Here is a 24,076-nt window from a genome sequence, read left to right as displayed (position 1 = left end):
TTGTATGAATATCTGCATGAAGATCGAATTTATTTTATGGTTTTCTAATCAAGCTGGAACTACTTAATTCCAAATTAAGAAAATTCCGGCTTTCTAATAATTATTATTTCATTCATTAAAAGTGTAACTATTCTTATGAAAGTTGATTTCATTTCACTCTACATATTCATACATCTATCTACTATTCTTTATTTCATTCCTATTTAAAAATATTACACAAAAAATGCCGTGTAGTCCAATGTAATTAGCTTGGCATGTAAACTTATATAATAAGGCGTATTCTACAAATATTATGTCCAAGGTACTAGTAAATGCAAGTCACCCAGATATAAATCACCATGTGACCGCAAAACTTGTTTATCATTCAATCCAGCAAGTGAGCACTTTGCGAGAATTTATACCCACTGGGAGTAGAAAACATTTTACTTACAAATTTTATTTTATAGCATTAGCCTATTGAATAGGAGGATAATTATGTTTTGAATCCAGAGGTTTAAAAGTTGGTCTATAAGTACAAAACAAGTTTAGATTAAGACAAGTAACCAGGACAACATCGCTGGCCCTGGCATTATATAGATGGGGTTGTATATGACCCAGCAACGCAATTGACAGTAAAAGTCAATCAATAACATCAGTATGACAGAAGGCAAATGTAAAAAAAAACTACTGTAGGTCAGTTATAGATTGAAAGTGTTTATGCACGTTACATAATAATCATTATCACTTAAGACGCAGTCATGATGTCATATCTTTAAGGAGAATCACGCACAACTATAAATGTTGATGTAAGTTTATTTATATAAAGGACATTTTTATAAGAAAAATCTTGTTATGAAAAGGCTAAAAATACTTAATAAGAAAATTCAAATGTAATAAAGATTTTAAGTATGATGTACAAATTCATCCAATAACTTTGATTGATGACTACGCTCGATGGAACATCAACAAAAATCCTTTGACCGTCCTTTTGACATAACAAATTTTGTAATTGTATCTGCAACTGTTGCAATATAAGCTCCCGAGGCTTAGTAGAACCACAGATCGGAGTAACGTTGGAGTAACGTTAGTATAAATTTGGCATTGTATACAGTCATAGGACATGATTTGACAAATCTGTAGACAAGTTTGACAGGTCAAGGTTTTAAGCCCCGGTGTCACATTCGTAAACTTGAAAACTTACTAGGCTGTTTAAACACATAAGGAAAATGACAAAATTACATATTAAGTGATGGCGGAAAACTAAACAATAACATTAGACGTTCATTGAGGAAGAGTGTTAAAGTCATTGTCCTCGCGGATAACTACGAAACTTAATGGCGACAGCATTGGCCGACACCTTGTCTGCACTTGACCGACTTGGTTTGTCGGCCAAGGAGCAGATGTCTTGTATATGCAAATTTAACGCACCGGACCTTTTAGTACCACTACTAAAATATGCTGGTAAAATTTAAAACGGCAATAAACTCTACAGAACTATAGAGGTAGAATCGCATTAAATTGCAAACCTCTGTCATTTCAGATACCACTTGAAAGTTATCAGCTTTGATATGTTCTAGACTATTATCAGAAATCTAATTTGAATGAATACAGCCATAAAAAAAAAAATTGCTGATCTTGCTATATAATACCGGACAAAAATTAACATCTTCCTTTATCGAAATTGTAAAGTAACTTGGTAAACGATTATTACCAGATTTTAGAGATAACTACCAGAAGCGACTTGATCAACTGCTTAATTTGATGGTATGAACGAAATACATGCAAGTTCCAGTAAAAGGTTAAGTCAAGTATTCAGATTTACTACCGTCAACACTACTTTAAAAATTTTTAATATTACAGAGTTAATAAGACTATGAAATGAGCATCTCAGGAATTCCTGGGGCCCGATGATGTTATTCCTAAAAAACATCATCGAAAACTTTCTTGCTCATTTCCCAATGGCCTACCTTCAAGGGTTATAAAACTATTAAATATCCTTGACCGATATTAACTTTCCTCTCTGCATGTATAACTACAACATCATTATTCATGATCTAATTGATACGGCGCTCACCCAAGGTGATCCAGCTGGTCACAAGACGTGTCTGGTTTACAAATGTGGCAAAGTAAACACTGGAAACGAGACTTCGGGGCTTCACCTAACTGAGGGCGCGGGGAATCACTCGCTTCTGAGATGATTGTATGCACGATAACGCGAGGTCACATCAGTTGTTAAAGATGTTAATAACTTGGCATGTCATGTCAGAACTATATAAAGCCAATTAAGTGTATAACCTAACTAAAATACATATCTATACTAATATTATAAATGTGTCTGCTTATGTTCAGATCAACCATAGTGTCGATCTTGATGGGATTTGCTTCATATAGTTTGCATCCTGAAGATGGGCATAGCATACTTTTTATCCCGGAAAAAGGTACGAATCTTGCGGATTTTTAACAGCTACTAATATTATATATGAGAATGGACGTTTTTATGTTCGTTTGTTACGTTTTCAGACCTTAACTGCATAACCACTCATGAAGAAACTTTGTATACACGTGGTCACGGACACAAACTATTACATATAATAACACCTTATACCAATTATACCTTTGGAATAATAAATAAAAAACCGATAACCCGAATTGACTGACAATAGTCTAGTTTTGTGTCATGATCTAAAAATTGTATAAAACAAGTAAAACAAACGCATTATCATACATACTCAACTTTTCAATTCGTGACAGACATGTAAGTTTGGAATATAGTAATATGACTGGAAATATAAAAAATATTTTCGTAGTTATTTGAACCAGGTGTTAAAACTGTTATCGGTTGCTCTAACAATGCCGGTGATAACTGATAATGAGGGTCTTATCTCTGCACTCGTAGTTGTAAGGAAGTATTTTCAGGGCTGACTTCAACTACCATTATTTTCTTGATGTAATGTAAAAACAGTTTTTGTCGACTACATTTTTCTAATCTCTAAAGTGTAGACTAGTTATGTTTATTTTATTTAGGTTTTAATCTAAGATTTATTTCTTACTTATGACTGAATTAAATCTGTTTATGTGTTTTTACGCCTTTGTTAGCATCCTGCAAAATTCTGGGTAGCTTCAGTGTGGATTTTTGCACCTATCACTTCATTTGTTACAGATGTTTAAGATTACAGGTTTGGAGGATTTTCATATGTATGATTTAATCAAAACTTAACTGATCGAATTATTTGTTTAATTCTTACACATAATTCTATAAATAAACATACTAAAGAGAATGTTCTAGTGTAATGTAAACCTTGATCTGTTATTGTAAATTCTCAACGATTGAGTGTTAACTTTAAAGTTTTAACGTTTTATAGTGGGTTCTCAGAATGTTCACAATCAAGTATTCAATATCATAAAAAATTAGGCCTGCCTGATTTGATTACCCTTATCTTTTTTCTGCCTGTTCATTTTTCAGATGGTCAACATTAATCTTTTAACTTTCTCTCTTCATCTTTTTTATTTAAAGGTTAATAACACTTATTTACATCTACTTTGCACAATTTATTTCCCAATAATAGCTTTGCCAAGAACATGCATGCATTTGTACATGCATCATCCGTCTTTGTGCATGTTAACATGCCAGCTCGGGGGTTTTTACTTCGCTTTCGCAATGTGACGCATGGAGTGCCAATTTTATTCGCTTTCAGCGAAATAACCCAAATAACCATACAACAAATTGTTGTATAGGTACGAGTATGATTTAATTTGCTGTTGGCGCCATACTAATATTTACATTTATAATTTATTCTGCATAGTTAATCTCTTCAACGAATATTTCCATTTTTAGTCGCTGACTGGAAATATAGGTAGGTGTCATGAGTTTGGCAAATTTGTATCTCTGTATTTTTATATGATCGGAATTCACGTTGAAGCATTACGTACACATGAACACATCATCTTGGAACACAAGCTTGCATCAGTCCTCTGAGCTATGTATCCCTTCACTATAACATGGCCACTCGAAGAGCTATGTCAGATACTCTGGTTCTTCTACGGATGCTCTAGCCAGTTGCTTTTATAATTCAAGAAATCACAGAAAAGATTCGTCAACAATCTATCCCTAAAGGGATGAAATTTTGTATTTTTACAAGCTACCCCAGCTTTTAAATATATAAAATTGATTCCAAAAAAGTACATATTGTATAACTATCTTCTGTTCTTCATCAAATAATTTATGAAAAGCATGTTTCTGGCCCACCTGCGCCTGCGCACCGCTATACTTGGAAACCATCAAATCTGACATGTTTTGAATTTTAAGACTAGTCTTTGCATTTCATTCAACCCAACGAGCTAAAATTATCTGAATTACAGGTGCGTAGAGATGATTTTGGGCTGGCAGCTGAGGCTGTTTACAAAGCGTTCGAGTTAGTGCAAATTTGATATAAAGTATAAGTGGTACGCGAAAAAGTAGTTTTCCACAAAAACTGTTTACATCAAATGTTTTGAATGACAAAGACACGCCAGGAATGGCAGCAATACCTAATATTTTATTTATAAAAAACATTGTTGTTTTTTAGTACGCATTAAAAAATGTATTCCTCAGTATAATCAGTAGGTTATATCAATATCAGCCTGTAGTGTTATTCTATAAATGAAATAAAGCCATGGCTATATAAAAGAAGGGCAGTAAACAAACCTACAAACACGCGTTTCGCGTTTATAATGTTTCTGATATATTTATTATTATTTTAAACACAATCTAACATTTATTACCTAAAATAGTTAAGGATCATTTTTTATTGTAAGTCCGATTGATTGCTGCGGTTGTGGAGACCTACCCGTCTGACCTATGTACGGGTACTTTTCAACCATACGTAGCATATAAACTAAAGTCGGGTAAGTTGTCTGAAGTCAGTTAATCAATTGTCATCGCCCTCACTATAGCCTATATCATTAGTCACTGGAGTAAAGGATTCCGTTATACTACTTCAGTCGCCTCGTACGACCCGTGGGAAATGAAGGGGTGGTGACAAATGCATTCTCTTTCGTCACCAATCAATACTCATCGATGTTAAAATATTCACGTACACATTCTAACGTCTCTTGCTATGAAAGTGTTGCCATTATATAGTAGCATTTACATTAGTGGCCGTCACGTAGCTCGTTCTAATCATAATGGTTACAACTATTATCTGATTCATCGACTGAACGGCCGCGGTTCCGCAAACCCAGCGTCGGCCGCTCTAAAAGCAAAACAAGTTAGTGCTTTTTCACACTGATACAGTAAAATTTATACGCTTGCTAGTGTAAAATGGTAGAATGTAAAAGTAATACTTGCTCAATAATCTCAAAAGGCGGCCTTATCGTTACTTAGCGATAAGGCCGCCTTTTGTATCCTACTACTTGCATCTGCATTTTTTCTTAACATGTTTGTCATAATCGGTTCAATGGTCTTTGCATACATTACAACAACATTCAACAGATAAACTGTTACTTTATAAAGTAAAAGATTATCGTAAACATTGTTGTAAAACTTTTCAACTTAAGAGAAGTTTTAAGGCATACTTTATAGGCATTTTTGAAACCTCTGTCTGTCTGTTTATTTTCTGTTCACAAAGAAGATTCTACTGAGAAGAAGCAAGTGATAAACTCAGAAGTTATAATTTTGTGTGTAGATGCTAGAGACGTTGACGGCCTTCTTAATAACAGGATTAGAAAAACTTAACCGATTTATATATGTATACGTGTGGTACAACTAAAATGGTTGATAAGTATTGTAATTAAACTTTTAAAGTTCTTGCCATATTTATTTATAAACACGACGTTCCGAACTCTCTCCGTTAAAATTCTCATCAAAGCTTAAACAAATTATATGTAAACAATAGATTGAATAAAATTTAGAACTACCTAACTTATTAAAGTCTGTTAATAAAAACAGTTACAATTACTCAGCGTAATTCAGTTTTCTTTATTAGGACTTCCATGATCAATCACGGGTATTCTATAGGTACACGTAGCGTACGTCATAACCCCTGACAATGGCTGTAGTCATCAACTTGCACATGTCGCTCACAAAGTTATTTGCGTCATTTTCGATGTAAAGGTATCCTATCGATGTACGCACTTCGATGATTTACTGCATAATTAGATAGGGGTACATAACAATTGCTTTGAAATCCTTGTTTAAATTTATCAAAACACCGGAACAAAAAATATCAATGTTTACGCGCGCTTTTAGGGAAAATAAAGGTTACACGTGTTTCCTATTCAGTCGTGTAATGTACTCGTAATTTATTACAAAAGTCATTACAGAAATAAAATACAAAAATATCCATAAAATCATCATCATATAGCTCTAATTGACGAATTTTATCCAAAAAGCATAAACAATAAAATTGAGAAGATATTTTTTTCAATGTGAATTGAATTCAAAGAAAATTAATTATCTGTGAATCCAAGTCATTTTTAGAGATTCTCGGAAGTTATCATTGTATTAATAAAAACCTATCTCAGAGGAAATGCATTGCAAAAACCAACATCAATTACATATTTTCAAGAAGACATTTTTTGTCAACTTGCAAAAGTCATAAGATTTGAAAGTATTCTACAATTGCTTTAAATTAATAAAAGAGATCCTCTTTGAGTGATGAAAACGATTTTATCCCTCGTCATGAAGAAAGAGCTAGAGAGAGAAAGTACCATAATAATATCGTTACAATTGAAAGAAAAAAAAATAAACCATGTTTATAAACCCAATCGACAATAGCTAGCTCACTTGAAAACCTCCGAAAACTTGAAACCTTTTAATGGAAATAGATAAATTATGTTAAAGCAACAAATAGAATATAGAATAAGGCATGTCAAACAAATTCTACTGAAGCAAGTTGTTTGAACGATAGAAAAGAAAACGAGGAAAGCAAATGAAGATCAAACAGTAGCATTAATTCATTGAAAGCGACTCTAGATTCAACCTACATGAAAACCTACGACAAATTTTAACGTTTGGCAAGTATCCCAATAAATTTATTCATTTGTATAAATTAACGGAACCATCGCAATTCGTAGTACTGTATTAAACACTGTGTAATCAAGTTCAACGATTATCCACCTTAGTCCAACGTATTAAGAGCTAGGCGTACCTCGCACGTGAGTGGTTGTATTTATTGCAAAGTTTTTGCGAACATCACGAGATAAGTTGCATGCTTGTTCACGTTATCCTCAAGCTGTCTCGCTTGCACAATCCGATGAGATTAAATTGTAATCGGTTTGTTTATGTTGATATCAATGTGTCACCTGTTTAATATCAATTAGTAGGATCTCAATAATTTGAAAGCTACGTCACTTCGCTGATGAGAACTGACATTATTCAAATTATCATCAACTAGCTGTCGCCTGCGTTCTTTGTCCGCATTTATTACGCATTTTTACAAATCCCAGCAGTGAGAACAGTTTGTTTTTCTGGGATAAAAAGTATCCGTTAATATTTTCGTTTCGACTAGCTCTATGCCATAATTTCTTAAATATAGTTCAACGGGTACATACCACGATATTATTTTAGGATTTGTTGATATTTTCCATGCCTTAAATAACGTTTCTTAGTTGGGGCGTAAATAAAAGTCAAAAAAACACAAAAAAATACCAAGCTAAGTATGTTGTGGGCTCTTCTTAGAGCAGGGCGCGTTTGGAACCCTCGTAGCTTTAGGTTCAAGTTGGCGAACATATACTCGTATGTATGAACGCTTCATAAAGTCCTGTGATAGGCCTACATGAGTACAGAAATTTTTAATTTTTAATTTGAATGATTTCAACTTGGATAGTTCGATTTTGTTTTCTTTATGAGTGTGCTGACATTTTTTACCTATCGTTTCATTAAGATTATATTGAGAATAATCATTATTACATCATCTTACCTTACTTCTATTTGACTACACAGCATGATAAAAAAAATTAGATGGTTTTTACCTAATCACTCCAGGTGAAAGTTAAGTAATAAATCTTACCTGCTGGAAAAGAAGTATCTACTGTTTGTTGAATAAGAGACGGAGAGATTTTACCTAAATAAATTAAAATGTCTCGAGTCTAAATAATTTTAATACTATTGAAATGTAGGTATGAAAAACTGTGTTATACCCTTAACTTAATCGGTTACATGTGAATTATCGCGTCTCTATATAAAATTCTAAACTTGTTTATTTTTTAATATGGTTTAAAAACAAATTGTCGAACTGAATATGTTTAAAAATATTCTCAACAACTTACTGTCCAAATTTAACTTTACCAGTACAATACTTAGTTAATCCAGTGTCTGATGGCTCGAAGACGATCTTTTTTCTAATTAGATCGTTTGGAGGCACTCAGAGCAATGCTTTCTCCATCACCCGCTGAATGACTGAGCTTTCTTATTAGACATAAAGTAGGCAATGATATTTTTGAAATGTCAAGAATATGAGATAGCAATTACGTATTACGTTACCAATAATAGCCATAGAAGTAGGTACGTAGATTATACAGCATATCCAGTTTCTTATTACATTCAAATCAGAATTTCTATCGGTCAATAAGCAATAACCGCTAAGCAGTCTTTTCGCTAATTTATATATTACTTGTTTTCACGTAATATTTACGTAACAATTCGAATTCGCAGCTGATGATGTCAAAATAAAATTTGTTTATCTATATTCAAAAAAAATTAACATAGACTAACGTAAAGCCAAACCAGAGACTAAGTCTATTAAGTCAATGAATAAAAAAATTATAGATTACAGATTTAAACTATAGAAAAATTTCTGATATTTTATATACCTATGGGGTGAATTTGACTCCACCTGACATTCTGAAAGCAGCAACGCAAACGACGAACAATCTTAAAATACTTAAATCAAAAATAAGCTAATACCAACACTCGCATTTCAGTTATTTGACAGTTTCGTACTGAAGATTTAAATCTAAGATTTTCGTAAATCGTAAACAACATTTCGTAAATATAGTTCAACAGGTACATACCACGATAATATTATTGCATTTGTCAATATTTCGACCCAGTTGCATGGAACGTGGTCACGATGGGACTTGAGTCCCATCAATATTCTCCTTAAAATATTATCGTGATATGTACCCGTTGAACTAGATTTAAGAAAAGTTATAACTATTCTATAATGCATCTCTATATGGAAGTAGGTGTATATTAAATATTATGTCAGTTAATACTTGATAATATAATCATAAAATCTTTGAAGGCCGACTGGCGCAGTGGGCAGCGAACCTGCTTTCTGAGTCGTGGCCGTGGGTTCGATTCCCACGACTGGAAAATGTTTGTGTGATGAACATGAATGTTTTTCAGTGTCTGGGTGTTTATCTGTATATTATAAGTAATTATGTGTATTATATTCATAGAAATATTCATCAGTCATCTTAGTACCCATAACACAAGCTACGCTTACTTTGGGGCTATGTGGCGATGTGTGTAATGTCGTAGTATATTTATTTATTTTATTTATAAAATCTGCAAATAATTATATGCAAATAAGTTTTATTATCCATTAGTTTAAACACTTTGCAGATAATTATTCAAATAGCTCTATAAAAATATAAAATTCTTATAAATATGCAAAGTGATTCTAAGAACAAATCATTTTACTTATTAAGCAAAGTTTGACGTGTTTACTGCTTCCAATTTAGCAGCATTACATCGTTATCCATTCCATACTTATACAAATACAAGTATTTTTAATATTATACATGCGATAGTTTAAAATGTTATTTATGTTTGTTTGTATTTTTGGAAAAAAAATTAAATGTACCTAATAATTTTCAATCGTCATTTATAGTTATAAAATATTAATCTTTACAAAAAAGAGTCAAGTTTCTTATCAATTCAAGACCATTTTATTAAGATACACCTTGCCTTTTACAGCATGTGGTTTAGGTGATAATAAAAAAATAATATTACAGGACAAACGGGAAGAATCTATTGGTATCTGCGTGGCGGGTATAACATAACGTTAGTTAACGCGTTTGAAATCACGGGGAACAGCTTGTTTAAAGAAAAACAAAAAAATGAAGGTCGTGTAGGTACAAAGTTAATTATTTATCGGCCCAGCGAATACTACACACACTCACACATGTGTGACTTGCTCACTAGGCGAGACCGTTCCGATGTGTGCGTCGCCTGCATAAGTTGTACTCAGTTCAATTGACTTTATGTTAAGATTGAACATTTGATTTAAGAGAACATAGTGACAAGTTCTTTAAACATTTTCGTCTGTCTATAACAACATTTAATGAATTACTCTGCAAGATAGAACATAATTTAAAAAGATCAAGTTTACGTCGAGCACCTATAGAACCAGTTGAAAAGTTGGCGATTACCTTAAGGTAAGTGGCATGAAAAATACTATTTAATTTTTAGTAATTACTTTATTTAGAAAATTTAAACAATCAAAAAAACAAAACTCGTTGAAATGTAATTAATAGAAATTGTCGTTTTCTGATGCAATATTTGGAAAGTGCTGTATTTCTTCACAGCTTTGCTGAACAGAATTATTGACTGTTGAATGAGGATCATATTGATTTGCTGTTTGATAGCCTTGCTGAGTGGTGGTACTAGACATTGATTCGTTGACTGGTAGCGTTTGGTTTGAAAAATATGATGAATTGGTTGCACACATTACAGAAGAATTAGAATCATTTTCTGGTGACATGACGGTGTAATATTGACTTGCTGATTGATAACCTCGTTGCGTAGTAGTATCATTAGAATGATTGGTTGTTGATGTTGTAGTAGAATTTGAGTTATGTTCTGGTGACAAGATGTTGGACGTCGACGTAGTGCCACTTGAAGTTGGCGCGGAGAGATCCATGGCGATTTGCAATACTTTGGAACGAAATAATAGTTTTTTATAACTGTTAAAAGATTTTAGTATTGGACCTAGAGAATTAAAAAATGACAAATCGTCAGAGCTTATGTCTGGCATATTTTTGTCTAACAAATCTACCAACTTTTTCTCAAACGCGGAGTTCTCTTGTACCCGTTCATGTTTCCTCTTCCGAGTCCATGTTGGTTTATCTTGGTCAGCCACCGGAGTAGAACTGTTTTGAGAAGAGCCAGAAATTTCGTCGTTATTTACTACGTGAGCTATTGTTTCAGATGAACTTGATTGTTCATTAATGTTGTACATAGATTCTGAAACTTCGTTTTCAGTGATACGATCAAGAAAGTTTAATTCTTTGAAATAAATGTATTTTGTAACGGTTTTTGCCCCGCTACCAGATGGTGCTTTTTTCATATTAGCTTTGGTTTTGAAATATCCATCTCTTGCAGATTTCCATCTTTGACGTAAAAGCTTATCTGAAACAAAAAAAAATTGGCAAAAATAATATTTTGTGTATCACGCCTTCTCACTTGTACTTTTTATGAATCCTTTCCTACTTGGAACTTTCTACTAGTTCTAATAATTATATATATTTTTTTCAGATTCTTAGCTACTGGGAACACTTACTCCGATCTACATGTCACATACAGAATGGGCGTTACTACTATAAGCAAAATCGTCAAGGAAGTTTGCTGTGAGATATGGGAAAAACTACGCGAAGAATGCATTCCTCAACCGACAACGCAAATGTGGCAACGTATTAGTGCAGAGTTTGAGATGTATGCAAACTTTCCTAACTGTTGTGGGGCAATAGATGGTAAACATATACGCATAGTTAATCCCGCAGGTGGAGGGTCAATGTTTTACAATTACAAACATTTTTATTCTATTGTCCTTCTGGCAATGTGCGATGCCAACTATTGCTTTACTTATGTCAACATTGGTTCTTGTGGGAAAAACTCTGATTCCACCATATTCCAAAACAGTGTACTATTTCAACAGTTAGAAAGAAATAATTTAAGGTTACCGGCTCCAAAGTACCTGCAAGGATCTAATATTGTGGCACCTCATATAATAATTGGTGATGGTGCATTTGGCATATCGAACTATGTGATGAAACCTTATCTTCGAAATGATATGAGCCACAAACAGAAGATATTCAATTACCGTCTAAGCCGTGCCAGAAGGTACATAGAATGTACATTTGGAATATTATCAAACAAGTTTAGAGTGTTTCACACTCCAATGAACGTGAGCTTCTCCAACGCAAAAACTATAGTTAAAGCTTGTTGCGTATTACACAATTTTATCAGAGTGCGAGACGGCTACAATGGAAATGACTTATTAAGCATTAGTGGTTTGATTGACATGAATCTTCAGCCAGTTTCTAGAACAGGAAACACACTACGCGAAGTGTTTGCCGATTACTTTATATCGCCTGCTGGCAGTGTTTCGTGGCAAGACAGACAAATATTCTAGAGGTACCTACCTAGTACCTATTTGAAAGAACTTATTAGTGGAATTGAATTCATTGTCGTCCTTTCAAGTATAGACTATAGTGATGATTCATAGTCATTTATGACTAATCTAATGTGTTTTTTCTGCAAGTAAACCGTTGAAGAGTGTTCAAATCATCAAAAATCCACAATCTTATTTTTAAATCCATAAAGATAGTGCTCCAACAAGTAAAATTGATCAATTTACCTTATCTTACCCTACATATCGATTGAAATCTTACCCTACATATGTTTAACGACGACTTTTATACCAACATAATATAAATTTTATATTATAAATGTAATTGATAAAAATACAAATTTTATAAACATACCTTTGTCTTTCTTTATGTAATTTTCTCCAAAGATTGCTTCTCCAACTTCTTCCCAAGCCTTATTTTTTGCGTCTTTGTTTTTGTATAATTCGTTCGATGGATCCCACAGCAACGGTCGAAAGCGAACTTCTTCAATCAATCGACCCGTATCGATATAATTCGCATTCATTTTGGCGACGACGGTACGCATGCGCGCGTCCGACCGGCGAGACTGTGCAACGCACACTGAACACAATGACTCCTCGCCCGCACGCGGTTGAAAAGCGCGGCTGAATTGCCGTCAACGCGGGCCATCCGCGTGACTATGTAATGATCCATGAGACGCAAAGCTCGTGGCCCGCGACGCTTACCAACTGCGCTGGCGAAAGCGTCACTGTAAAACCACACTTACAGATATACAAATTTACAATCAATGGAACTATCAGTCGACTCAGTCCCAAACGGCGAGAGTTCCGTACAACGTCTAATAATTTCTTTATTTAGCCAAGTCTGAATTCAACTACATTTTAAATTTTATAATTTTTATTAGTGTCTTTAATATCAAATTTATACATTATCAAATTTATGCAAGTTCCAATTCAGTCGGTTTTATATGCACTTTGCATATAAAACCGACTGAATTGGAACTTGCAACCCAATATTAAATTAATTTTTTGATGTTAAAACACTAAACAGCCATACAGCAAACAGACAGACTTGACCTTTCAGGAGTTTTTAAGAGTACCTAAGTCTACTTGAATTTTGAACACTGCTTTTTAGAGAATTCCCTTATTTTTGCTCTTATATTGGACTTTTTTTTTATTATATTCACATAACATATTATATCAATCGTACTTAATTATATCAGACATATTTCCGACTTTGTATCCAAATACGGTTGGAGGGAATGGTATTTTTTAGATTCATAGCAAAATTATGTCTTATCGGAGCCCTAAATATACCTTTTGATTACTCTTTGCTTAAATTACAATACTTTAGCATAAATTTTCATAAGTATTCTAGCATAAGTTTAAATTTTCGTCATAATCACGTTTTAAACTCAGTAAAAGAAATGTCAATCCAAATAAATGAGTCTGTCAAATCTGTCCGTCGTTGAAATTATACTTTCTATTGTTTTCCAAGTAATAGACATTAAAATTTGCAGTTATGTTAATGACATTAAAATACGATTCTTTAATGCTTAATATGAAGAAAAGACGAAAGTTTGTACGTAAAAATCTTACTCATAAGAAATTGTACGCTGTTTGCGTACAACCGTTCAACCCGTGGGCAAGCGATAGTTAACTCATAAGAATTATTCAGATAGTATTGTCGTAGCGCAATAAAAAGACACATTATCCGATACGAGCAAGTCCAACTGGTTTCTTGATACATTGCCAAAGTGTTACGTTCTCGCGGCACACGTCATAGCACATCAGCACACAGTGTGTGTGTGTGTGTGTGAGCTGCTCGCTTGTGTGGCATCGACCGCGGGGGAATCCCACCTTGCAAATCGTTGTCCTATTTTTAGGGTTCTTCGAATCCGTTTATAACGACGGAAATTCGATTGGGATTTTCTTTACAGAAACTTGATCTTGTTTTGATATTAAGTTATACTTAATTGTGTTTAAAATTAGGATTTGGGATGGAATCGTTTTATTTCATATTCTTAGTAGGTAATAAATAATTGATTATCTATTGCTAGCTTGGTGGTACATTGTATTTTTCTTATTAATTTATAGTATTGTTAAGTTCTTTTTCCAATTAGAAATCATCAAACAAATTGCACACTCAAAATATTTGACCTATGTTACTATATCAAAGTGAATTCGAATGTACTGGATGGGTTTTGAATGAGATAAGTGTATTGAATAATATTAAGATTTTAAAAGATAATTAATATATGTTTTATGCTAATTGAACTATTATTTTTATTTTATTATTTGTGCGGTGATAGCCCATTGGGTAGGACTTCGGAGTCCGAATCCCAGCACGCACCTGTAACTTTTTAAACTTATTCGCGTTTTTAGCAATAAAAATATCTTTCGGTTCAACGGTGAAGGAAAACATCGTGAGGAAACCTGCATACATAAGAGTTCTCGATAATGTTCTCAAAGATGTGTTAAGTCCACCAATCCGGACTGGGCCGGCGTGGTGGACTACGGCCTTAACCCCTTCTCATTGTGGGAGGAGAGCCGTGCCCTGTAGTGGGCCGGCAATGGGTTGATATGATGATAATGAGTTTCATTGAACGAATTGATATAGTTGGAAATGTATGACATTTAAGTCATCCTTACTAATATTATAAATGAGAAATAGCGTTTGTATGTTCTTACTTTACAGCCTCACTAAGAAACCAATCTATTTGAGTTTTTGCATAAAGTTAGTTCAAAGCACGGAGAATAACATAAGTTTTTTTTTATCCTAGGAAAAAAAACATTTTAAAAGCGCACGAAGAACGCTGGCAACAGCTAGAAGGTATAACAAAATAAATGGTCAAACTATAAGAAGCCATAAGAAAAGCTATTATAAAATAATAATTGTTTAGTTTAAACAAGCATTTTTTAGCCAAGTCTTCTGAATGTTAATTAATAGTTGATTGTTTCATTTATTTATTTCTATGAAATTAGTTTTAGTTTAATTAGTTTTAGTACTCTTTACAAGTAGTGATAGGCGCTAAGTACATGTAAGTAGGGGCATTACATCTGCCATTGGCAACGACACTAAACTATTATCACGTAACCTCGGCACTCGGCAGTTATTTAAAGTGGTCTAGTTACAACTGGTTACTAATTACTGGCAAGCAAATGGATTTTAAATGCTGTTTCAGTAAAGAAAATTAAAAAAAAAACTACCTTTATTCAAGTAAAACTAAAAAAATCTGCTCTTTTGTTGACCTTCCTGGCGTAGTGGCGAGCGCTGTGGTCTATAAGGTCTATAAGTGGGAGGTCCCATTTCTATCTCTGGTCTGGGTGGCTTTGAACTCTGCTAGTGATAAACGACTAAGACACCGGGTGGTATCTTTATATCGTTCGAGTCCATGTAGGACTGGAGAGTATCTATACTGCAGTCGTATTTAAATCGAATTTCACCACCAATGTCATGAACATTGGTTGTTATTCAAATAATTTTGATTGTTTCTCGAAAACGCGTTTATAAGCGTTTTAAAATCCTATATATAAAATATCGGGTCAATACGAATTTATAGTTATCAAAAGTTTAATTATTTATCCACTTTATAGTATTACTGTAACACTAGTTACCACACTGTTAAAAAAGACAAGCTTCCCAGCGATTAGATTTAGCAAATTAAGCTTAATTTCCATAATATAAGGAGATCCTTGTCGGAAGAAACCCACAAGAGACTCAGCAGTTCAGCTTCATGTAATAACTAGGGCCGATACCTATTTACCGACGAGCTACTGAATTTTTCATTCCCGTCGCAAAACCTTATAAAAGCAAAAACAAAGAAACTGCGCGGAATTTGCTCAAGGCGCCCGACCCGGAACTGGGAGCTTCACTAATCAATATAATAGAGCCACTATGAGAAAAAAATATATATACATACCCCCTATCTACGCACAATTTTGCTCCAACGGAAACCCGAACTTATTGCCTTAAAATAGAGTGTATTTGGGAAGTGCGTAGCCGACACGAGCCTGCCCTAGTTATAAATAGATTTTCACGAAAAAGAAATGTTACAGGGACTTGGGTGCAAGCTTTCCACAGAGCATATTAAGACAGAGAGTTCTAATAACATTTTCTATTTCGTTTCTCTGGTTCATTACATTAGAAAATATGAACAGGATAATTCTGATCCACCTTTACTATACGGCACAGTTACACAATGCCATAATAAAAAATATACTCATCTATAATAAACCGTAAAGTTTTAGGTTCCTTTCACTATTAGTGTTTTGTGATAGATATTGATGCGACGAACCTACACTCTCTCAAAAGATAATATAGAACTTTGAAATCCGATTAGAGGGTTTAACTGCATCTAGAATTTACCATATACATGCCTACCACGTTTCTAATCATGTGAAAATTTAACTTAAAGTACAAACATTTCGTAACATTAGTATGAACACCAAATAACTGTTAATGTTAACGTTGTTATTAAAATTAATTGAGCATTATCTGCCAATTAAGTACCGGATGAACGTACAAACATAATATAATGTTATATGTGGTGTATTATTATTTAATACCTACATTCATTAGCTGGTGCGAGCGTATTATTCAAACATCATTAGGATTGTACCTGCGGGATTGAATAAGGACAATAATACTGTGTAGGTATATACTGTGTGACTTCTCAATTTATCATCCAACATATAGCATATACATAGCACATAGCTCCTATGTAAATATAGAGCCAAGTGTTTATTCGCATACATACATCTCAACATAGTAAATGTTACAAAATAAAGTCGCTTTCCGCGTCTTTCTGTTTATCCGCTCAATACACCTGACCCCGCAACGGATTTTGAAGTGGTTTTTCAACATCATATAATTCTGTAAGTAGTAAAAGAAAAAATAAAAAATATTAAAAAATTATTAATTTTTTGCCCTTACTCTATTAATCAACCCAAACCTTATGAAATAACATGCATCTTTACTCGCCTTTAGGCTGTAAAAGTATTTCTGGTCTGAATCTACGGATGTCTCTCTAAGACAAATCTTTTTATGCATCAGATATGGAAACCTGTACACTGAAACGTAACCATGTAAATACAAGCTTTTATATACAGAATAAAGGTTTCTACAGTATGTTTCATCATCAGAGATTTCTTATTCTAACTTAACTTCATGTCATTTATTTTCATACTTTTTGTGTTAACAGTTTTTTCAACTGAAGACTTCGTGTTGAGCACTTTTTGGGTGAACCATGAATTGGTTCCATGAACTCTATGTATAGGTGCTGTGGATATATTTTGAAAATAGATTTAGTTATCACTGCCACACGCTTCACAGTACAAAAACACTGATCCTCATGTATTTTTTGCATATTTAGTTAATTGTTCTAAGGTATTCTCTGTGACAAAGCTACACTCGCTCTAATTTCTCCGTACCACACTCTCACAGACGCAATTAAGGCGTACACGAGCAGGGGTGCGGGCGGGGGGTTGCAGAGGGAGAAAAATGCGAGAAAAAATCGGAAGCTGCGACACGTGACTAGATGCTTCCCGGGCGTAGCCATGACAACGGCAGGGCCGCGACGCTTATTTTCGCTCGTGCGTGCAGGGCTGTACTTTTTTCTTTTTTTTTCTTAATGATTTCACGTTGTCCGTACGTCACGTAGACACGAAATTTATTAGGTTACCGTACATTCTGTATATAATAAATTTAAACAATGGCCAAGTAACGGTTTGGTTTTAAATGAATTTTTCACGTGTTATATATATATGTATAATAAAATACACGATTTACACGCCTACTCTTGTTCAAGATCTTGATAAATAAAGAGTCTGACTGAAAACGGACAACCTAGATCAAAGGACCAGAAGACATATAACATGAAATAAATATTATATTAAGTTTTCCAGATGTAAAGAAAGGATTTCTGAAAAATCGGTCCATAACATGTTAATTTATACTATACTTTGTAGTTAGTAAAACTAAACATAAACTTAGTAAACCTTAGTAAAACACGTTTCCAATCACGACTTTTATGATCAGTAAAAACCTAAATGCGTATTACATATATATAACTATCAAAACCATTATCTTAATTATACTTTTCAACGAATAGTTCAAAGAAGTCGCACACTGACGTTTAGACATTATTAAATATCTGAGGGCAAAAAAATCTCAGTCTCACAGTGGTTTTACCTCTATGACTATAAGTACGATCGTAACTCCCAAAAACTTTTAACACCGAATACTTTGATAGTGACATAATTATATAATAAAGGTTTTGAAATAAGTAGAAAGAAGAAAAAGTAAGATTCTATGAGTAAGATCCAACAATAACCCTAGAAGTTACTATTTTCCAACATTAGCAATTTTAAATCCTACTTTCATTTTTATATCTTGTGAGAGATGACTTTTGAAACGTCTATCGGTTTGTACTGAGTTTACCGAGATAGAGCCGGTAGGAAACTCAGCAGTTCCCCTTTTCCAACATCAATAATTGAAAATTTAACTAAAAAAAATCTACCTTGTGAGACATGAAAGACTTTTGAAACGTCAAGTCTGTCCGTTTAAAGTGACTTTAGCACTCATTCGCTAGGCAGATTTGATCGAGAAGTAGCCAGCACGAAACTCAGCAGTTGCGCTTTTTCAATATGATTTTTTTTATTTTGTGGGAGATGAAATACGTAGGTACGAAATAATCTCAAACTAGGCCATATTGCAAATTAGTAATAAGTTTATTATTGTAACATAACAGATATAGTGACAGTGTCCGGGGAGCCCTGGAGTGTACCTCCCACGTGTCTCGAGGCGAGGAAGCGCAAGGCGGAAGCGGCCCGGCCTTGAGCGTCGTGGAAACGAAAAAATCTATACTGCAGGGCGCCGCCCCCCTCCACTCCCAATGCCCCACTAGCCAAGGATCTTGTTTTTTCCGAATTACTACCACGGTGCTAAATTCAGCTATAGTCACTACAATACGGAATTCAATACAATTCAAAACGTGTAACTTATCAGTATTTACGCTTTATTTCCTTCGAAGTTTTACAAAAGTTACAAAAGGTTGTATAGTATAACATTGCCATGCTTACGAATTATTGATGTAAATAAAACAGTTCAGTAAAAGATAAGTAGTTAAAAGATCACTTCTAAGATTTAAAATTTAAAAATACGCATAAATTTTCATTATAGATTAAAGTTTTAATATCCTTCATTCGGGCAATAATAAAAGGAATTTAAAGTAAAAGAAATACCACCGTATCAATACATTTTCATTGATAAAAAGTTGCATTTAATTATTATACATTTCATGCAAACTGTTTCCTCAAATATTTGTTGCTAATGGTTATACAATCCATGCAACATTCATAACAACGGATCATACAAACGTCCTCAGCAAGTGTTAATGTACAAAGTATTCTAAGAATTGTTCGAATAACAGAAACCGGTCTAGCCGTCTATTATGTTTAGACATATACATTTATAAACATAATATGCCGCGTTAGGTGAATATTGTAAATCCTCACTTTGCTAGTAAAATACATAGACATAAGTGTGTAAATCATTGTACCTAAGTAAATCTAGAACTATACTTAAAACTACCTTAGCCCGACTATTTTGTCAAGCATGAACTTGCTCGATAATATCGAATAATTTGTACGGTATTATCGAGCAATCATTCTTCATGGGACGGAACCCTTAGTGTGCAATTCCAACTCGCACATGCCGGTTTTTATACTTTATATTGGCTTGTCAAGTTGATTTTTACAAATAGTTTTTATCACTTCTTCGTTAAAATGGCAGATGATCAATAACTCAACGCAGATTTTAATAAAATTGTTTTTTTTTGTGGTCACGCTGGCCCTCACTTATAACAAAAACGCAGCGAGTTATACCTACCTACCTAGCAACAACCAATTCCAAAATCAGGATGCAAATCTAACCCTTGAGGTAAGATGATAAAGGTCAACACAGTAATTACCTGATCCGAGCCACATCAAAACGACGCATTTATAATGATCGAACTTTTAACAAACTTCTAAAGAAAACAATGCAGCTGAATCAGACGGTAAGAGACCTTATAGTTCAAGAAATAAAAGCGAGTTAGGTAGTCATTAAAAATTGCAACTTAACGTGTGAATCGACCAAGGACAAAGTCAAACCAGCAAGGTGAAGGCAAACTATAAAAACATGTGCTGTTGTGCCTGAGAACACAGGGCTTAAGTACTACACGCTAACAGATAAATTGTTTAATATGAGTGTATATTTTGTAGGAAAAAATACATTTAAGATTTTTATACTAATTTATATTTATTTAATTTATATACTACGACGACGCACACATCGCCATCTAGCCCCAAAGTAAGCGTTGCTTGTGTTATGGGTACTAAGATGACTGATGAATATTTTTATGAATAATATACATAAATACTTGGAATATACATATAAACACCCAGACACTGAAAAACATTCATGCTCATCACACAAACATTTTCCAGTTGTGGGAATCGAACCCACGGCCTTGGACTCAGAAAGCAGGGTCGATGCAAACTGCGCCAATCGGCCGTCCAAGATTAACGAATATTTATAATTATTTTTATATTTTCGTTAATCGATAACGAGATTCATATAAGAAATAAAATTGGATTGTCCGTAGAATCCTCAAAAATAAAAGTGGAACAGTTAACTGTGAAATTAAATATTATTTAAATGAATTCCCAACATAACAATGTCTGACATGTCTCTTAAAAAAGTTTTATAAACGAGTTTTCATCTTACAACTTTATGAATCTTAAGCATATTAAAAGAAACGTTTTTGTTTGATTATAAAATATGACCGTACAAGACCAGTCAACAAAGTCACATTGGCATGTTGGAGTGTTTTTATTCGCTTCGTTGAAGGTCGGAATAATATGTGATGCCTGTTCTTTAAAATGCAGATTCTAAGGCGTAAGACAACAGAACCTTTATATGTTGCTTTACGATTTTTATTGTTTTAATAACAGAATTATTAATGGCTAAGGCATCTTTTTGAGAATCATATTTTAAAAGAGCTGGATTCTTATTCATTTTTAACTAAGAACATATAATTTTGATGATAATTTAACTAACCGCGATTTAATAGTTATGAAGCGGCCATAGAGTAAAGAGATTCAAATGGAGTCTGTTAGGTGGACCGAAGAAGTAGAATAAAAGATAATTGTATATATGTTACGATACAAAATAGTGTAACTAAAGTCACCAAAAATAAAAATAAAACATTTTCGGAAATAACCGTATAGCTACCCGGCAGGTTCGCTTCCCTTACCGAGGTTAAACTTCTTCTTTAACTTACGATCTACGGCTGTAAATACTTTTTGAGAAAGTTTTCGAAGGAACAGCCGCGGGCTTCTGTATTTACAAGTATATGACTGATTTAACTATATGAGTGATGCGGGATAACTTGGGTTGTCGTTCTAAAACTGGAAATATACAATATTGTACGTCTTAACTTTTTTCATATACATTTGACTGGACCGTATAAGCGATTTCTAACCAATGTACACTACATTGGAAAGTATTGAAGTATATATGTTGAAATATTTATGAATGCTTCAAAAGAGTACTGCCTATTTGAATGACAAAGATGATGCTGATTCTAGTCATGTGAATAACAAAGTTTATATTATAAAATTGCTACTCGCCACTTGCTGCAAATTAATTACAGTTGTTACATACGAGTACACTATGCAATTAGAATTCCTACCATCAGCTTCGCAGGTTGAATTACTTTACACTTCGTATATCAAACCGTAGCAAGAATTAATAATTTTCAAAGTAAACCATGTTATTTGGATGCATAGTTTAGAAGACAATGACAAAATGAAATTATGGGATGCACTAGAGGGGTTTACATGTTAGAATAAGGTATCCACGTTAAACTGGATTACATTTCATCCTCAGTTAACTCGGGTCAAACCGCAGGCACGTGCTAGTATTGTATAAAATGAATTTTGCGATATCCCAAACTTCCAAAACACGAATACAGCAGTAGGCATAAACTGTAACTTACTTTAGTTAGTATACTTTTACGTTTCGCTAAAGCTACTAAAGTTTTTGATGAGTTTTAGATTTAAAAATATTTTGAGAGTGATTATTGTGGTAAAACATATTTCAATCTGATGACATTATCTAAAACAAATTTAATTTTTTGTAATAAATATTGTAGTTTTCTAGGTACGTAAATTATTGTGTCGTAATACATTGTATAGTTGCATCTATGATCTTAACACATTGAGATAATTGCTATTCTGAAACAATAGAACAGATCTCTAAACATATTAATGCTGTCGCATTAGCTGTTTAACTGCAAAATTGACTGCGACACGCGCTTATCCACGTGCCTCAGACGTGATGAATTACGTACCAGTACAACACGAGATGCATCTTACAAATGAACTGATCACGACTTCACATTTTGCTCACTGATACCTACATGTATACAAAGACAATATGTTAAAACCAACAATGCGTTTGACTCACCTGAACTTTCCAAGCGAGTGATCCTCCCATTTAATTATTGACGGACAGAATCTTTCATCCAACAAAAGATCCCTCAGGAACTGTGGGACGGACACGCTTCGTGGCCGTTTGTCTTTCTTGATTGACCCTTTCGGACGACCTGGAGGCCTCTTGAATGGTTTCTTCTTGTCATCTTCATCCCCAGATTTGCTTCCGTCACTACCATAGGAACAAGCCGGCGAAGATGCTTCCATACGGAATGTATCCTCGTGATCATCGCTAGAGTCTGCAGCGCTCATTAAACTAATATCGTTCGGTTTGTAATCCGACGTATATCCTCTGTTTCTGTCATTGCAATAGTCCAAATCTAAGATTGTCTGTTCATGGTATTGGGTGTATGGAGCACTATCCGCGTATCGCAACACTGATTGCTGTCGCATCTCTTCGTTGAGACGGCACTGCAGCCTATCGAAAACTGTGTGGGCTATCCTCCTCGAGACTTCGGGGTCGACGTGAGGATGCACCATAAGATCCATGATCTCTTCGCGTCTCTTGATCCTGAGCTCATGACCAGAAATCCTGAAATTGTGAAACGGAACATCTAGTTCGCTGTAACCGTGTGTAATAGCACAGTCGTAGATCCAAGCGACAGTTTCGTCGGAGTTCCAGTCTTGCACCACCTTGTTCTTCCAGCCGTCGGTGTCTTGGCGGTACTCGCGGAAGTTTAACAAGTTGTAGTAAACATTGTTGGTGTCCGCTTCTGCTTCGGAGCACATCTCGTAGGAGTTATAGAGGTTCCCGTAGGTGAACGTGGCGTTTCCTTTCTTGAAGACGTTGAAATCGTCGAGGCGCGCGGGCGCCGGTTGGGGAGGGGACAGGTAGAAGTCACACATGTTTTGGCGCGCGTAATCGATCATGGCAGCGTGCGACGCGACCGGCGGTTCGCAACAGAATGGGCGGCGAGCGCTGGGCCTGCGTTATTCATACTAGGTACGACGTCCCAAGTTGTTTGTTTACATCGCCCCGCACCGCGGCTGCGTAGCAGCACAAGTGTAGCGTGCTTGAGTAAGACGCTTTTCTTTGTACTACGGGGTGCATACGCTCATTTCTTACTATACATAAAACAGTTTATTGAAACGGGTAGTCTCATCAACAGTGATCGATAGTAAACGTATTGTTTGTTTTATTATTGTGTAACATTACAAAACCTTTAACCCTACTACATCATATTTTAATAATATAGAGTAACTGAAAAGTTACTTCGGCCTAAGATTCACTCTGCTAATAAGAT

At 34.4% G+C, this 24,076-nt stretch overlaps 2 protein-coding genes across 2 annotated transcripts in view; both read right to left on the bottom strand.

The window, feature by feature from the left end:
- LOC120629170 (ETS-related transcription factor Elf-3-like) overlaps positions 1 to 23,745 on the bottom strand; it is a 39,112-nt gene extending 15,367 nt beyond the window's left edge. The window contains exon 1 of the mRNA XM_039897995.1: positions 22,807 to 23,745. Within this exon, the coding sequence (XP_039753929.1) occupies positions 22,807 to 23,702 (896 nt within the window). The 5' untranslated portion in view covers positions 23,703 to 23,745. The remainder of the gene's footprint in view (positions 1 to 22,806) is intronic.
- LOC120629171 (uncharacterized serine-rich protein C215.13-like) lies at positions 10,194 to 13,031 on the bottom strand. Its single transcript, XM_039897996.1, has 2 exons — positions 12,670 to 13,031; positions 10,194 to 11,314 (listed from the first exon to the last, which is right to left on the bottom strand). Exons 1-2 carry the CDS (start codon positions 12,857 to 12,859, stop codon positions 10,434 to 10,436), a joined length of 1,071 nt encoding a protein of 356 aa, XP_039753930.1. The 5' UTR covers positions 12,860 to 13,031; the 3' UTR covers positions 10,194 to 10,433.
- Positions 23,746 to 24,076: the final 331 nt, after the last annotated feature.

Source organism: Pararge aegeria, chromosome 14, assembly GCF_905163445.1.
Source record: "Pararge aegeria chromosome 14, ilParAegt1.1, whole genome shotgun sequence".
Taxonomy (NCBI): Eukaryota; Metazoa; Arthropoda; class Insecta; order Lepidoptera; family Nymphalidae; genus Pararge; species Pararge aegeria.
The sequence above is the reverse complement of the archived record's forward strand: the minus strand, read 5'-3'. Positions and strand labels throughout refer to the sequence as shown.

Excerpts from the sequence above, each read along its gene's own strand:
- LOC120629171 (XM_039897996.1), bottom strand. The coding sequence starts at position 12,859 with ATGCGTACCGTCGTCGCCAAAATGAATGCGAATTATATCGATACGGGT. Across the intron at positions 11,315-12,669 it reads TTACATAAAGAAAGACAAAG|ATAAGCTTTTACGTCAAAGA; the intron begins GTATGTTTATAA and ends TTTTTGTTTCAG.